Below are 16,629 nucleotides of genomic sequence, written 5' to 3'. Positions count from 1 at the left end.
TTAGTCTATGTATGTCAATCCACTGGAAGTTTAGACAAGCTTGGCTCCCAGGGAGCTGAATTCTCTGCTGGTACAACCTCCAGGCTGGTTTTCTACCTCTTCCTATGTCCTCCTATCAGAGGGACAGGTTTTCCTTACCATCTGTGTGCTAAAAAATGTTTTCATTTATTAAAAGCCAACATGGTTATAAAACCACCCAGACTGACAGTTTTCATGCAGAGATCCGGTCTGCTTCCAGTTTTGAATAGTTAAAATATGACCACCCTGTCTGTATATGAGATGCTTATTATAATCTGCTTAATTATATGGGTACCTGCAGCCAGCTGTTCCACAACCCTGTGTGCATTTACAAGGCATCAGCTCCCTTGAAATATTAAGGATTGCAAGCCTGAGATTGCACTGACCCCATTATCATTCATGACCAGTTTAGTGAATAAGTAAACAAAAAAAGAAGTCATGACTGCATAAACAGACCCAATGAGAACAATTAAGAGTAAATAAAGGTCATGATACATTCATTCAAAGCTGCATTAACTGTGTACACCCTTGCCCTAATAAGAAGGTTAACAACCTAGCTATATCCATCCATTCTCCCATCCCCCCCCAAAAAAAGGCTCAAAACTTTTCTGACGAGAAAAGGGGACCCATTTGCCTAAAGTCACAACTCTTGGAGAATACAATTATAGCACAGCCATGTATATTCATGGGTCATCATTACCTTTGGCTCTTTGTAAAGAAGTGGGCTCCTACCAGCAAATTAACTATCAAGGGGACTCAAGTCTGAAACAAGCAGGCAGAGCTGTGTTAAAGACAGGACAGGGCCTTTAAACAACAACATACTCCCTAGGAAAATAAATGTAGATAAAAATTGAAAACAATTTAGAAATTGATAGTGTTAACCCTGGGGTAACATATTTTGAAGTAATTTGCTAAAAACATGGCCAAAGCTATTGATGTTAGATTGTTACATTTCTCTCTCTTCCACCATTCAATGCTCACCCTGACAACAACCATCACAATAACTCTGCTAGGCAGTCAAAGCTGTTTTCTTCTACACCCAAGACCATTTTTCTAGCCATTGCACCATGGCTGCTCTCCAAGTAAGCAAAAACTCACAACTCTGGAAGACACTTCAATGTGTTTCCACACTAACACTCTAGACTGATTAGCTCACATCCAACAGTCTAGCTAGCTAGCTACAAGTGTGTGTTTTTGCGGGGCAGGGGGCGGGATAACAGCAAATATGACATTTTATGTTTGACTCTTTTTTTTCTATAGAAATTTGGCTACTATTTATTCCTTACATTGGCAACAACAAAAGCACAGCACCCAAAACAGGAAAACTGAAAGATGCCTATTTGTTATAAATCCATCTTTTGTCACTGTTTTCTTGTTTAATGATTCAGGTTTTTAAAATATGTTTGCTGAATACGATGCTGATGGGACAAAGCTTAAGAGAGGTACAAATTATGGGCAACTAAGTTAACTTGAGTCCACTGAAATTAGTGAGACACACTTAAGTTTTGACTCGCGTGCCCCACGGATTCAATGGAACGTTAGTTTTAATCCATAATGGGTCTTAAGACAATTTTATTTTCTTATTTTCTTTCTTTGCTTCTGCTGTCTAGTATCTGAACCACTATTTTAAGAATGCCAACTCTCCTAAGAACACATCATATTTGCATAGACAGGATATCCTGTCCATATTCCCTGCTTCTCCACTATGGGGTATGGCAGAGGTTTCCAACCTTTTGGAGTCCACAGTTCCCTTGACCAACAACATTCTTTCTGCTGCCCCCCTGTGGGGAAGCATGCTCTGAGCCTCAGAAGCCCAGTTGTGTCACCCCTTGCCTGCAGAGCCAGCAGTCCCTCACCCCTTTTTGAACACCCTCCCTTGCGGAGTGTTCCCTCAGCCTCCTCCCTCTCCCCTCTCCTTGTGAGTCATCTGAGCAGCCACCGCCACTGCCACGCCAGTCCTCACCCCCCCAGGGACCTAGGAAGAGGATACCCCCAGCCATAGCAGCCCAATGGAGACTGGCCAAAGGTGAACGTGAGGTAAATTGCTACACAAGCCTTGGGGAGGCAGAAATGCGAGAGGGCACCAGAGGCGGAAAGGAAGGAAAGAGGGACAGAGGCCAGTGTTGCCCTTGGCACCCCTGACTCTCATTCAAGACACCCCAGGGTGTTATGGCACACTGGTCGAGAACCACTGGTTTATGGGATTATCATTGCCTGCCATGCTCTTGTGTTTCCATGGAGGGTTTGGTGAATCCAGGCAACTGCCACTTTCTTCACCTGGTTCCCTTTCTTTGAAGACATCCCTCCTCAACCAATGCTGGTGGGCTCCACATTGGGAAACTCACATTGAAGGCAGTCAACAGAAAGAAGTCTTACCTGAACCGTTTTTCAAGTATCCATTGGCATCCACTGTGGTATACATAATGTAAGGACCAGGTTGATTCACACCGAAGGGCTGGAATGTAAGATAATGACTTGGATTATTTCCCTTTTTCTTTTCAAAGCTTAAAAATCAGCAAAGGAAAAAAACACCCCACCATGAAATGACTGCAAACTCATTTTGATGTTGGGAACTCTACAACAATTTATTGTTGATTTTCTGAGACTAGAAGACAATTTTGTTTTCATGTGGCAAATAACCATGAGGGGTGCCTACCCTTCCCTACCAAACTAACAATACGGCTGTCAATTTGCTCCTGTACGTGCTCTTCTGAATGCACTGTGATTGCCATTGTGTTCTGAGGTCGATTTGAACGAGCATAATAGCATTTAAAGTTGCAAGTCCAATCTGGTGTGGGAAAAGGAATCTTTGGAGTTCTTTTTAGCCAATGATGCAGAAAACAGCAAATGTTTCCAGGGAAGATACTTATTCTCATCAGCTAATGCAAGTCTAAAAGATGAGTGACTGCAGGCTGACAGTTGATAAGAAGAGCAGATGCCAGGAAAAGGGCTTATGCAAGTTGAAAAACTCAATGGTTGTGCAACCATTTTCCAGGCTTTTTATTACTGGGCTTCTCTCTTTTTAGCACTGGAAGGGGTACAATGGAGTCTGCTTTTGCCTTATTCAAGTCTGTCACTCCATTCGTCTCCTGAGCATCACTTTGGTTACACAATTTCACCTTGTTCTGACTTGCTCAATCATGTTCTGCTCAAGCTTCTCCTACATATCTTTTAAGTGTGTCCATTTCTCCCACTCCTTTCTGTCTGCTTTATCTTCTTTCACCTTTTTGGTCTTGTCAGTCTTTCTACCTGGCCACCACCTATCTTGTTTCTGAGTCCAGAATTTCAATCACTGTCATCTACCGGGACATATTTTTCATAGCTACCCCTTCCCAGTGAAATACTCTCTAGCTCAGGTGTAGGGAACCTGTGGCCCCTTCAGTTGCTGCTGGGCTGCCATCATTCCTGACCATTGGCTATGCAAGGTGGAAATGATGGGGCCTGGAATCTAGTAACATCTGGAGGGCCACAGTTCCCCCACCCCTGCGCTGCCTGATAACCTCTGCTTTGCTCCATCCACAACCATCCTTAAATACTTCTCTTGCTCAGGCCTTCCTTCCCATGATTTGCTTCATTTACCTCTTCTTTTTCCTACCTCCTTTCTTTATATAGATAATATATTTTCTTTAAACTGTAAACCTCTGGGCAAGAAGTTGCCCATATTAAGATGCCAAGTCTGGCTTTGGTGCTTAACAATATGCAGTATCAGATGCTATCTGCCTGTGGGTCTGATATTTTAGTTCCCCAGGTGGAACTTTGAAGTCTACATATAACCATGCAGTACACACCAATTTATTGAATATCAGTATCGCTCTAATGCTCCAAATGATCGGTTTACAGGGTGAGCATTTCTAGGGCTTGCCATCCCACCTCCCCCAACCCAAGAGTTTTGTAGGCATGGGAATTCTGGTGCATTTACCGTATTCACTTAAGGCAGTGTTGCTTGGTACTATAAATAAATTATTCTGAAGTGAAAATCATTATGAACTTCACATATGCCTCCTAGGGAGATTAATACAAACGTGGATACAAGTCAGAAGGACAAAGCATATGGGAAAGAGAACATTGCTCATTACCCCCACCCCAAGTGTCAAGATTCGGTACCTTTGGGAAGGGAGAATAAAGAACAAGGCAAACCATTCAAGAAGATTTGGATCCTCAAACAAAGTCCAAAGAAGATAAGTGAGAGGCAAATGTTTCAACTACAGCGTGCCTTGGGGAACCAAGCTGTCAAGCGAGTCAGTCTGAAAGAAGCGCTCACAAATTGGGCCTTGCTGACATGCCTTTCAAAATTATTGCTTTAAAATTTTTGCTCAAGGCTTATTATTCAGAGGCTTCATTGCTCACGATAGAACACGGTCAATGAAAAAGGCAGAGCAAACTTTGCAAAGTTTCATGCTGGATAACCAGCGCTGTGATTTAGCAAACACTTTTACATGTGCACAGGTGCTCAATGGAGCCTGCATGTGCACTGGGGCTTTCTCTCTATCTTCCATGGTGGAAGAGGCAGCCCATTCACTGCCCACCTTGCACTATGAGCTGTTTTTAAAATCTGGGTGCCTTTTAAGTGTCACCGTGTGACAGAGTAGGGGGCAAAACAGGATGTTGAACGGGAGCAGGGAGTTCAGAATGCATAAGGAAACAAAGGACCAAGAAAGCAAAGCATAACTTTACGAAAACCAAGCCTTATGAGGAAAGGTTGAGGGAGTTGGGTATGTTTAGCCTGGAGAAGAGAAGATTTAGAGCTGGTATGATAGCCTTCTTCAAATATCTGAAGGGCTGTCATACGGAAGATGGCGCAATCTTGTTTTCTGCTGCTCCAAAGGGTAGGATTCAAATGATAAGAAAGGAGATTCCAACTAAAGATTGTTGTTGTTGTTTAGTCGTTTAGTCGTGTCTGACTCTTCGTGACCCCATGGACCATAGCACGCCAGGCTATGGTCCATAACTAAAGATTAGGAAGAGCTTTCTGAGGGTAAGAGCTGTCTGACAGTTAATGGACTACCTTGGAAGTTGGTGGACTCTCCTTTGTTGAAAGTTATCAAACTGAGGTTGGGTGGCCTTTATTGGTCAGGGATTTTTTAGCTGTGATTTCTAAACTGCTGGGGGTTGGACTAGATGACCCTCATGGTCCCTTCTAACTCTATCATTCTATGAACATTTTGGAGCCTTGCTTCTAATCTCTTGGCAGAAGTCTTGAAGCCTTCCTTCACTTTTTCTATATGGGCAAGATCTTGCAGACTGTCTGAGGAATGGAGATAGTGGACTTTGAACTCTACATACAACTGAATTGAAAGTTAAGCTTCTCTCATCCAGGAAGAAACGTACTGGGTTATCATAATAGCACTTAGCATGCAAGATATGGGGGTAAAACTACCCTCCCCTATCTCTGTCCATTGTCTTTTAGGTTAGGGACACCAAATCATTTCAATAACAACCTTTAGCAGCATACTTACCGTTATCTTTCGAGGACAGTCATTGGAACAAAGACCACTGAGCACTGTGGATAAACAATGGGGAGGAGTCCAATGGTTATCTATGCTGTTAAAAGGCTTGCTCTATACAAATCTTCCTGCAATCTTATAATTGTCACTGTTTCATGCTCAATTTGCACATCCAAGTCAAGTTGCATTTTCTTTATAAAGGCTCTAAAAATTTAAATTACTGTTGTTTATCTCACAGTAACATTTTAAAAAAAAATTATTGATTTGTCCAAATTATGCTGCTTCACATAATGAAGACATTAATTAGGTAATCACTGTTCTATCACACCTATTTCTTGTCTGGGTGACGTGATGCCAAATATAGACTCAATATTCATGTAAGAACGAAAACAAATTAAAATGCATGCTAAAAATAGAGGTTTGCATGCTCTCTTTCTCAGGCTTCTTTTTTTCAACTCTTGATTCAATATTCCATTTATTGTTTCTCATCATTTAGCCAGCCTTCCACCAAACAGCTCAAAGAGTGACATACAGGGAAATCTCCTGTTTTATTTTCACAACCATCCTGCAAGGTTGTGGATTGTAAAAAATGTGATTCATTAATTTAAGAGAACTACCCTCAATTCTTGGGTAGCTCAAGGATGTATTTTAACTTCATTCTTATCCTAAATAAGAAGTATCTTTGCTCATGTTTAATGTTACATTAGCAACCATTTTATATGTATTATTTGCAATGGCCTATGAGCATGAACAAATAATTTCCTACATTATCCTTACAACCACTCTGCAAAGCAGAGTAGGCTGAGAGATAGACAGAGACAGAGACACACAGTCACTATTCCAAGGTCACCCACTGAGCTTTGTGCCTAAATGAAAATTTGAACCCAGGTTTCTTCTGATCAAAGCCCAACAACCTGCAATACAGCAATATTATGTTAAAACACTGGAACACATCAGTGTTTTTGTGCTACACAGCAACATTTTATAAATGGGTTAGTGTGCTTCATCGATTGGAAGGAAAAGCCCTTACTAAAAAGACAACCCTGAGCAAAGTTATGGAGAAACGAAGCAGACTCTATTTAAGGAGCCTATCTATGCATCCAAGAAGCAGGTCACGGTAGGCTGAGTAGAAAACGCTGCTGGAAAAATGCTTGGAAGATCTGGGTTAAATACTGGCTCAACCACAGACTGCCTCGCTGATTAAGCCTCACCACCTGTTATATGAAAAGGCGTCCATTTACTTTTGAAGAGCACAGTGAAAGGATGAGCACGGTGCTGACTTCATCATATAGACCACAAAGCGCTTAAAAATAAAGCTTTGTAAAAGTATATTTGTCTCTTGCTTCCAAGCTTGTAATAGACACAACCTTAGGTCTCATCTGCAATAGAAGAGTGTCATTTTATCACTCCTAAACACAGATGTTAAAAAATGCTATCAGTTTGGGGGCGGGGAGGAGCAGAGAGGTAATGAATGCCTGAGAAAACAGCTTACTGACCATGGAAAATGAAGAAAAGGCTTGTTGTCAGCAGGCTACCAACTCACATCTCTTTCACTTTTCCCTTCCCTCCCTGCCCCTTAATACCGCCAAGAACATCTGCTCCTGAAAGCACTTCATCCTTCTGCCAAGACTTAAAGCTAGTTCAACCATGTAGCACCCTGTGATGAAGCAGCCAATTCCTTAATAACTTAGTGCCAAAGCTGGGCATTTTTGAAAAAAAGAAGAAGTTTGCCCTCTATGAAACTGTTCTTTTTAAAGTAATTGGTGGGTTTGCAATTTTAGTTGCAAAAATACCCACAAAAAACCATGAATGCCGCTTCAGAGGGAAATAATGGAAAATAGAAACGGAAACCAGCAAGTGCATACACCATTATTCTGGACTTTTTATAATTTCCAACTTTGCACAGCATCTTAAAAAGGATATTTAGGTCACTTTTTTTTTGCCCAGCAGGTACCCAGAAGAAGAGAAAGCTGTATTTAGCTGAACAATTTCATTACATACTCTGCTGAATTAAACAGTCTTGCATACAATGTGAATTCTTTCGCTTTCCCTGTTAAGTGACGTAAGCTAAAGTGATGGCAAAATGGGCTCTTGTGAATGAGGCCAGGAGCTCTCACCACTGTGTGCACTGATAAAGTTGAGCAGGTGCTTAGCATGGATGGGAGACTTCTGAGGGCTCCATGTGTAAGTCATGCCGCAGAGTATAAATGAAGATCCCAGGACTGATTTAGCTATTTATCTCTTTGATCCATTTGTGCATCACTTGTCACACAATTTGATTACAAAAAACAAAACAAAACGCAGTACACAAAACAATGCAATAAAAATAAGCTAGCAAATAAAAGCAGAAAGTGAAATGCTAAGAAATTCAAATGCCTAGGTGAATAAGGTAGTATTTACCTAGCACCTAAAAAAGCAATGTTGGTGCCAGGCAAGTCTAATGGCATTCTATAAGTGGGGTGCTGCTGCTGAAAAATCCCTCAGCCCTCAGATTGCACTCGCCTCACTTCTGATAGTGAAAGTACACAGAGACAGGAATCAACACAGTAGTCGACATAGTGCCTTGCAGACCTTGTTGGACTCCAACTTCCATCAGTCCCAGCCAGGGGTCAGGAATGATGGCAGCTGAAGTCCAACAACATTTGGAGGAGGACACCACATTGGCTACCCTGACCAGAGAGCATGGCTAGGTGGATAACATGCACTCCTGTAGGTACCCTGGTTCCAATCTGTTTAAGACTTAAAAACATTAGAACATTTGTTGGGTTTGGAAGTAGAGAGGAAACCACTAAAACTCTTAAAGGCCACCAAGATATCATCGGAATGAGCCGTTCCCATTCAAATTTCAGCAGTTGTATTCTAAACTAGTGTGCAATTTCAGAACAGTGAAGACTGTTCAGCTCCATGTAAAACAGACTGCAGTCATCTAATTGGGAGGTTACCAACGCCTACGTAACTGTGCCCTGGGTCCCTTGGTCCAGAAGGGGTTGAGGCTGGCAATCCAGCTGTACTTGGCAAATGGCACCCTGGGCAACTGAAGCTACTTGACAAGCTGGATCTAAGAGAAATGTGTGTGAGTAATAAATAGGGAACACCTTCCCCCATATGAACCGGCTCATCTATTTTGCTTCAAGTGGTGGTATACACTCAAAATGCATCCCTGATTTCATCTGCGAAAAACTGATGGGTAAACTTCTGAAACGTCCCAATGTTTTTTGGTTAAATACAATGTTCCTAATGCTTTGGGCTTATCGTTTGCTTTAAAATGTTAACTTTATTTCAGTTTAACCTTTAAGTAGCCTAAACGCACCATGAATTATGTTCTCCAGAGGCTGAGGATCAATAGTCCTCATCAGAGTGCCTGGTGATCCAGAGTGTGCCTCTTATTTTATTGAACCAGCTGTGTACTGGAATCACTGCTGCCTACGTACTCTGAAGCAGCAAGCGGTAGATTGTATTGAAATTAATTCTCCGTAGCCCAGATTAAAAGCAACCCAACTCCTGGGCTTTGGACAAAAAGCTGCTGAAAGCAGTATTTCACTTTCGTTTACCTTGCATATTTTCTCTTTCTGATTAAAAAGTTTCTGGTGCTCATTAAAAAAAAAAAGACCCTCTAAACTTTTGGCATAGCTCAATACCTTTTAAAATGCAGAATGAAATGAAATGAGAGTACACACCCACCCACACACATACAAATGTAATGAAGGCTAAATGGCCTCATTTTTACATACAGCCTGGCCACTTGCAAGAGAGCTGGTTTATGCTGCTGTGAACACTTCTGGTCCCATATTTTGAAAACAGAGTGGTCCTCATTAATATAGACATTTTGTTTCCTCTCCTTCCCTCTTGTGCAAGGCTGACTGTGAACCAGTAGCTTCAGGGTTTAAAACCAAATCCTCGAGTCACTTAAGAATTATTACTCAGAAGTATAGGTTACAGAGATCTCAAATAAGCCGTGAAGACTGATAAAAAGAAACAAGAGACAGGTTCACAGCACAATGCAAAGCCACAGCCAGTTTTTAAACAAGCCAATGTCAAACTGTGGATTACAAAGCTTGGTCATTTAACTGGTTTATTTGAAACCACCATCTTTGGTTTATATGTGGCAAGAAGCCCGATGTTGTGGAAAGTGAAACTAAAGTTTGTTGAAGTCCTCCTCCAAGAGGGTGGTCCATGTGGGCAAGTGGGGCACTGCCCCACCAAGCACACTCTGTGCTCAGCTAGTCCTCTTCTGCCTGCCTCCCTTCTTAAAAGTCTGGCAGAGGGAGTTGGCTTCCAGTTTCCTCCTCCTCTTCCTTAGGCTAAGTGTTGTCTTTTATAGAACTCAACAGGGAGAAGGATGAAGGTAGAATAAGAATTTGTTAGCTCCGCCTAATATGGACTCTGCCTGTCCTGGGCTCTGGCTCCACCCACTATCAGCCTCCTTGCCTTCCACCTTAATAGTTCCAATGAACATCAGCCTTCACTGTCCTCCTCCCAGAAGGGCAGGAGGAGGCAAGGGGAGACCAAAAATCCAAGGCTTGTGGAGGTTCCTTCCAGCTCAAGTACAAATCAAGTCCAATAACAGTTAAGGGGCAAGAGCAAGCATAATGAAGGAGCCTTCTTAACCATGCTTAGGAAATTGGGAGGGTGTAGCAGGCTTCCCCGACCTGGTGTCTTCCAGATGCTTTGTACTACAATTCCCATCAACCCCAGGCTTTGTTGGCTGGGGATGATGGGAGCTGTAGTTAAAAAAAATCTGGACAGCTGCACATTGGGAAAGACTGGCTGATGGGATCACTAACCTCAATCCCTCCTTCCTTCCCTTAATCACAATGAATAAGCATCAACCTTTAACCAGTGCTGAAATCCAGGACGATGTGGTGTTTTATTGCATACAAAGTATATCACTTTGATACTTTACATTAGTTGGTGGCATACAAACTTTCAAAAAGAATTAAAACAAATAAATTTTAAATATTGTATAAAAGGAAACACATAACAGCACAAGCATGAGCAAGTTCTGTACTGGAGGAATACACTACAGTGATCTAAATATATAAAACTGGCTAACATATGAGTGGGGGCAGTAAAATAATCAAATAACTTGGATCATATGTAATCAATTAGGTTTTCTTTAACCCAGTTCTCCCACACATAGCATTTCCCTTCCTACACTATTACTATAATACAATCATTTTTCTATTCTTCTTCGTGGGCAACGAGAAACAGAATCAAATTTCCCCTCTAACAGCATTTTGATGTTTTTATAGCAATCCACTTACCAATGACTTTAACAAAATAGGCATCAGCTTCAAAGTTATTTTTTAATGTGTGGATGTCAAGCTCTGTCTTTTTGCTATCCTTGCTGAGGACAATAATATCCAAGATTCCCTAAAGAAACAACAAAATATCAGTATTCTTAAAAGAGAGAGAGAGAGAGAGAGAGAGAGAGAGAGAGAGAGAGAGAGCAGAAACCTGAACATCACAAAAATGCAGGCAATACAATGAAGCAAAATAAAAATAAAAATACAATAACTGCTCGCAAAAACCATGAGATCACAAAATTAGTTTTAGCTTGAAACAGAGCTTCCAGAACCAGAGCTGTGGGTCAGATCACAGTTGTGAAGAGTTTAATCTAGCTATCAAAACACCCACTGAAAATGGTAAATCAGGCTTCAATAAAAGCTTAGCAACAATTTCACTTGTAAAGAAAATAGAATTGTTTTCAGACGTTGGGGGAAAGAGATATTTTTAATTTTAACATTGAATTTCACTTTTGGTTTTGAGTACATTGCCCTGGCCGCAGTCACACACGTTTTCTCCATACCTGTGCCCACTTTAAGACAGAGCCTCACAACCTGCAAGGAAGTTGGTTTATGCAGCTGTGCAACTTTCTGGCTCCTGGGCTGTACTTTGGAAATGAGTGGCCATTGAGCCACATCAGTTTTGAATTATGAGCATTGCATGTAATAAAGGAAACTTATTTTAAAAACTCTGAATATTTTCATTTAGTGAAATGGAAAGGAAAACAATTCTTTTATAGTTTTACAGATACAAAATGTTGATCTCTTTAAATTCACCAAAATGTTGGGCTTAGGCCAGGGAAGGCAGGCAGGGAAAAGGGTCCACATACTCTTGCTTTTGGTTAGGAGAAAAATGAAATAAAAACTGGGTCCCTTTCACCTCTGTCAATGGCATACTATCCAAAAGACACAGGATAGCACACTCTTGAGTGAAAAACAATGGAGCATTTAAGTTCTATGGGATTCATGTCTTCCAAGTCCAAGGACCTGGCTAAAGCTATAAACATATGCCAATTTCAGGCCAGGTTAAAGGAGATGTTGGAACTTCCATTAAACAACTCAAGTCTCAGGTAATACACAATGAGCAAGTCACATTGGAGTTACAGGCACCATAGGGTTGATATGTCCACCCTCATTCTACAAGCTAAAGGGAAATATAGGAGACACATGGCCAAATGATAAGTTTCCTCTGCGTGTGTTCCTTTTCTTCTCAGTTTTGCACAGATCTAGGCTGCAAGCATCTGCTTTAAGCACAACTTGATGCATTCCAGGCAATGGCATTCCATCCTTCATTATGTTTAACGGGAAACATGTCAGTTTTATGACTTCTCCACAACAGGAAACACTGCTGTGCTAAGCAGGTATCAGGCCTGCATTTAACAATGTTTCAAAAGTGTCAAACCTCACCTCCCGATATTATGGAACATGAAAACGTTTTGAATGACTTATTTGGCAGAAATATGCAGGAAAAATGTGGAGATGTACTTTTCACCCTTGGAATTTTCAAAGAAACATGTGGCCTGGGAGGGGGGGAATAAGAAATTATATCTAAAAGAAGGGACTCAGAGGTACCATTGCGATTTTGAGTGAATGAATGGACAGAGGTGGACAAAAGTTTAAAAGTGAGAAATAAAGCTGAGGCCAGGAGAAATTTGGCACTGAATGCAGGGAGCCAGATGCAGTGTCTGTTCATGTACTGTGCAGAAATAAATTATTGTGAATATTTGGCAGTCAGTAGGGGAGAAACTAAGCTGGAACCTTATGATTTATGTTAGCTTAGCTTAGTATACAAATGTCCCCAAATTGCACGGGAGGGTCAAGTGACAGTCACTAGGGTTTCAGCAGATCAGCTGTGGTGTATCCAGCTTAACAGTGCAGTAAACACCCCTTCCTTAACAACTTGGGAATATTGGTTTGCAATATTTAAAGGCGGCATGGTTTCTGGACTGGAAAGATGGAGTTGGTCTAGGAACTAAGAATGCAAGACCAAAAGACCATCTAGTTCAGAAATGTGAAACCTCTGGACTTTCAGAAGTTGTTTGACCTCAATTCCCATCAGCCTTAACCAGCATGACCAATGGGCAGGCTTAATGTGAGTTGCATTCCAATGATGTCTGGGGGGCCATAGGTTCCCCATCCATGAAGCAGATAATTAGCTTGTTTCCAACAGTAGGCAATCATAGGCAGTTAGGAAGGTAACACACAAGGCATGAAGGAAACAATGCCTCTTCCTTTCCTGTGTATTCATTATGTGCTCTGGGCAACTTGTCTTCTTTGAGCCTGAGATTCTCACCAATAGAAGAACGGGCTACTGGCTGGGAGGAAAGACACAAGGATTGTAAAAAAGGCAAACCCCTTCTATTTGGTGCATACACACATATGCAGTTCTGGAAGTATATTTTTAATGCAACTTCGGGCCTGTAAGTAAAAACAGGACATGAAGACGCTGTTAGCGAGCAACCACCTGTTTTTATTTATATTAACTCCCTGAATCCCTGTTTTTAGGAGCACAGGAAACTGCGTTCCACTGAGTCAGACCATTCCTCTATCTAGCTCAGCTTGGGCTACACTGACTGGCAGAGGCTTTCCAGGATTTGGGCAGAGGACATTCCCAGACATTCCTGGAGAGGGAGTTGCTAGGGCAGGAACAACACTCAGTGGTAGTGGCTCTCCATAGTTTCAGGCAGGTAGCCTCGCCCTGCCTGGAGATTCTGAAGCTCAAACCTGGGACCTTCTGCATGCAAAGCAGATGCTCTTCTACTTAGCTTTGGTCCTTCTCCAATATTACTTTGCATATGCTTTCACATGCCTTCATACTACTCTTTTACTGTTTATACTCTGTATTTTTGTTTTGATGGTATTGCTTACTGGGTTTTCTTTAAAGAGAAAGTTTATAAAATGTTTTAAATAAACAAAATAAAAATTGCATTAAAATAAGCCTGAGAACTTCATCTAAACAGATTTTAACAGATACAAGTGATGGTATACACTGGTGCCTTAGGAAAGTCCCAGTCCCTTCCTTAAAAAAAAATCAAATGTAAAAAGTGAAGCCCATTACTAACAAAGATCTATTCAAAAGAGCTGAAATGAAGGGTGACTGTTCATATAATCTCAGCAGCTCTCACTTCAGCTTTAAATGACTTCCCTTCAAACAACTCGTTTGTTTTCATTATGTGCCGTGGATTTGCCCAGTCAAAATATTCCAAGATGCCAGTTTGGAATGAAAGCTCAAATAAGAACGGGCAGATGGCAATTAAGCAGGCAGGAAAACAAGGAAGAGCACTCAACTCACGTCTTCATAAATGTCAAAGAAGGTTGCCACCACAGCGTTTTTGATCTGATTCAGATCCGAGAGCTCCCAGTAGACCTTAAACATACGCCGTGCACCCGTGCAGCTTGCCTCATTGCACTCAACATTCTCCAGCAGGAAAGCTTGCTGGTTGCTGCAAAGGAAGGAGAGGAACATGGAGTGGGTGCAGTTTTGTTTTGCTGCCTTTATTCTTGTAAGGCTGACCGTGAGTTGGGCCTCTTTAGGGCTTAATAATAATAATAATAATAGTAATAGTAATATATTTTATTATTTATATCCCACCCATCTGGCTGGGTTTCTCCAGCTGCTCTCGGCAGCTTACAGCATATATAAAAACATACAAACTCCTGCAACCCTAACCCTACGTATCTGGGAGTAGGATTCACTGAATTCAATAGGGCTTAGTTGTGAATAGACATAAATAGGATTGTGCTACTAGTCAGGTAATAAAAATTCTGCCAAGTCTCTGGGAAACACATAAATCTCAAGGCTATTTTGTCAAAATTTCTTGGGTTTGTTGGTATATGTATTATCTCCCCATGTGTATGTGTTGACAAAGTTGTTTGAAAAGGGAAAACTTAACACACACATAGGATGATTTCATCAGCCAAGTCCTTTATTCTGTATTGTAAGCTTCGCTTCCTTACTGTGCAAAGTCGTCAAAATGCATGAATCAGACTTCCCCACCCCCACAACTCAATGTTCTAATGAAGCTTTTCATTACCACAGCAATTTTATTCTCAACACCTTTCATGAATATTTACATATTTACTTCCAGTATGAGTCACAACTATCATTACATTGCATCTCCATTATTTCCCTTTGTGTCTCAGCCAAATATCAAAACACACCATTATACAATTTACAAGGTTATTTCAATTTCTTCATTACATATCCTATAAATGTTCCCATTCAGGTGTGACAAAAGGGGACATGCTGTGTGTTGATTTTTTAAAAATACTTTTGATGTATTCCTGGTTGAAATTTTGCAATTAAAATGACTGAGAATGCTTTTCTTCTCCATTTGGTATGGCACTACATGTCCCCTTAACACCAGGGTATAAATGATTAACGTTTCCGGAGCTGTGTAAAATGCTCAATTGTAAATTGTAGGAAAGGCAAACTAGCATGTATCAAACACAAACCTATAAGACAAATTCCAAAGCGGTATTTGTGTTAAAGCATTTCTTCATGTACAGCATAGTTAAATTATGGAACTTGCACTCAGAGGAGCCAGTGAAGACCACCAAGCTGGGTGGCTTTAAAAGAGGATTAGACAAATTCATGGGGGAGAGGGCTATCAAAGACTACTAGCCATGGCAATAATACTTCTGAATACCAGTAGGTATAAACCACAGGAGGAAGAGAAAGTACTCTTATGCTCTAATCCTATTTGGAGGTCTCCTATAGGAATCTGGATGGCCACTGTGAGAACAGGATGCTGCCGGATGGGCCATTTTCCTGATCCAGCAATGCTCTTATGTGCTTACATTCTTAATCTGTTGCAATAACAAAATGAGTCTTATGCTAACTTAAAGAATAAACACTTTCATTGTAACAAGCTTTCATGGATGCCTTATGAAGCGCACAGTGTGTTACTTAGCAGATATGTAGATATATGAGAGTTCAGAGCAGAAGAAAACAGGCAAACGATGGTATCAGGCCACACACACACACACAAGTTCTGCAGGCCTACTGCATTTGTATTGCATTGCACTGATCATTGTACTCAGATGTAAGTGCCTGCATAACTGTATCTCTCGACCAACTGAACATTAAGATTTCATGCATCCTGAAGAAGGCCTACAAAAGCCTGGGCCACAATAAACACATTAAATTTTAGGGCACTGCAAGAATCCTTGGTTGTATTTCCTGTAAAGCAGATTGCCCAGAGAGCCTTGTGATTGGCCCAAGATCACCCAATAATCTTAACAGATGAGAAGTGATTTGAACACATGATATTCCTTTCCTTTCCCCAAGGGTCAAACACACCTTTCCCATTATTCCTCAGTGCATGCCAGTTTTGAAAAACGCAGTCAGTCAGTGGCAAAGCTAGCCTGCCCACAAGGCTGGGTCTTCTTCTTCTTTGGCGATCACTTGTAGCCAAGTAAGATTGTCTTCCATAAACATGGTTTTAACAATGAGTCCGTAAGTGAATATGGAGGCCAATTCTGGACCCAAATGTGAGGTGGCCACCTCAAGCGACACCCATTTTGCCGCCTGACTTTGCTGCTGGTCTTCCTGGCCTCTAGGGGCAGAGAGGGACTAGGCACCAACACCCAGCTTTCCCACAGCAGGGGGGAGGGATCTCCCACCCCCACCCGGTGGTGTGGTGGGGCTTTGTGGGCTTCTCTCCTTACAGAGTTTGCGCCCCCATCACGAGGTCAGCAGCTGAGTGATTCACCTCAGGTGATGAAATGCCTTGGGCCGCCCCTGGTAATGAATGGTACAGGGCAAATAACCATCCCATTGCAGAACAATGAAAACAGGTAAAATAAGATATTCCACCCACTTCAAAGGAAATAGTGCTTCAAAGGTCAGTTGCCTTGGGGCTGCCAATGTTTGTATTATT

At 41.5% G+C, this 16,629-nt stretch overlaps 1 protein-coding gene across 1 annotated transcript in view; it reads right to left on the bottom strand.

Moving 5' to 3' along the window:
• ITFG1 (integrin alpha FG-GAP repeat containing 1) overlaps positions 1 to 16,629 on the bottom strand; it is a 110,578-nt gene that overhangs the window by 29,558 nt on the left and 64,391 nt on the right. The window contains exons 11-14 of the mRNA XM_035117352.2: positions 14,040 to 14,190; positions 10,727 to 10,835; positions 5,475 to 5,518; positions 2,395 to 2,473 (exon numbers count right to left, since the gene is read on the bottom strand). Of these exons, the coding sequence (XP_034973243.2) occupies positions 2,395 to 2,473; positions 5,475 to 5,518; positions 10,727 to 10,835; positions 14,040 to 14,190 (383 nt within the window). The remainder of the gene's footprint in view (positions 1 to 2,394; positions 2,474 to 5,474; positions 5,519 to 10,726; positions 10,836 to 14,039; positions 14,191 to 16,629) is intronic.

The sequence above is a fragment of the Zootoca vivipara genome, chromosome 6 (assembly GCF_963506605.1).
Source record: "Zootoca vivipara chromosome 6, rZooViv1.1, whole genome shotgun sequence".
NCBI classification, from domain to species: domain Eukaryota; kingdom Metazoa; phylum Chordata; class Lepidosauria; order Squamata; family Lacertidae; genus Zootoca; species Zootoca vivipara.
Note: the sequence above shows the minus strand (reverse complement) of the source record. Positions and strands in the feature narration are given on the sequence as shown.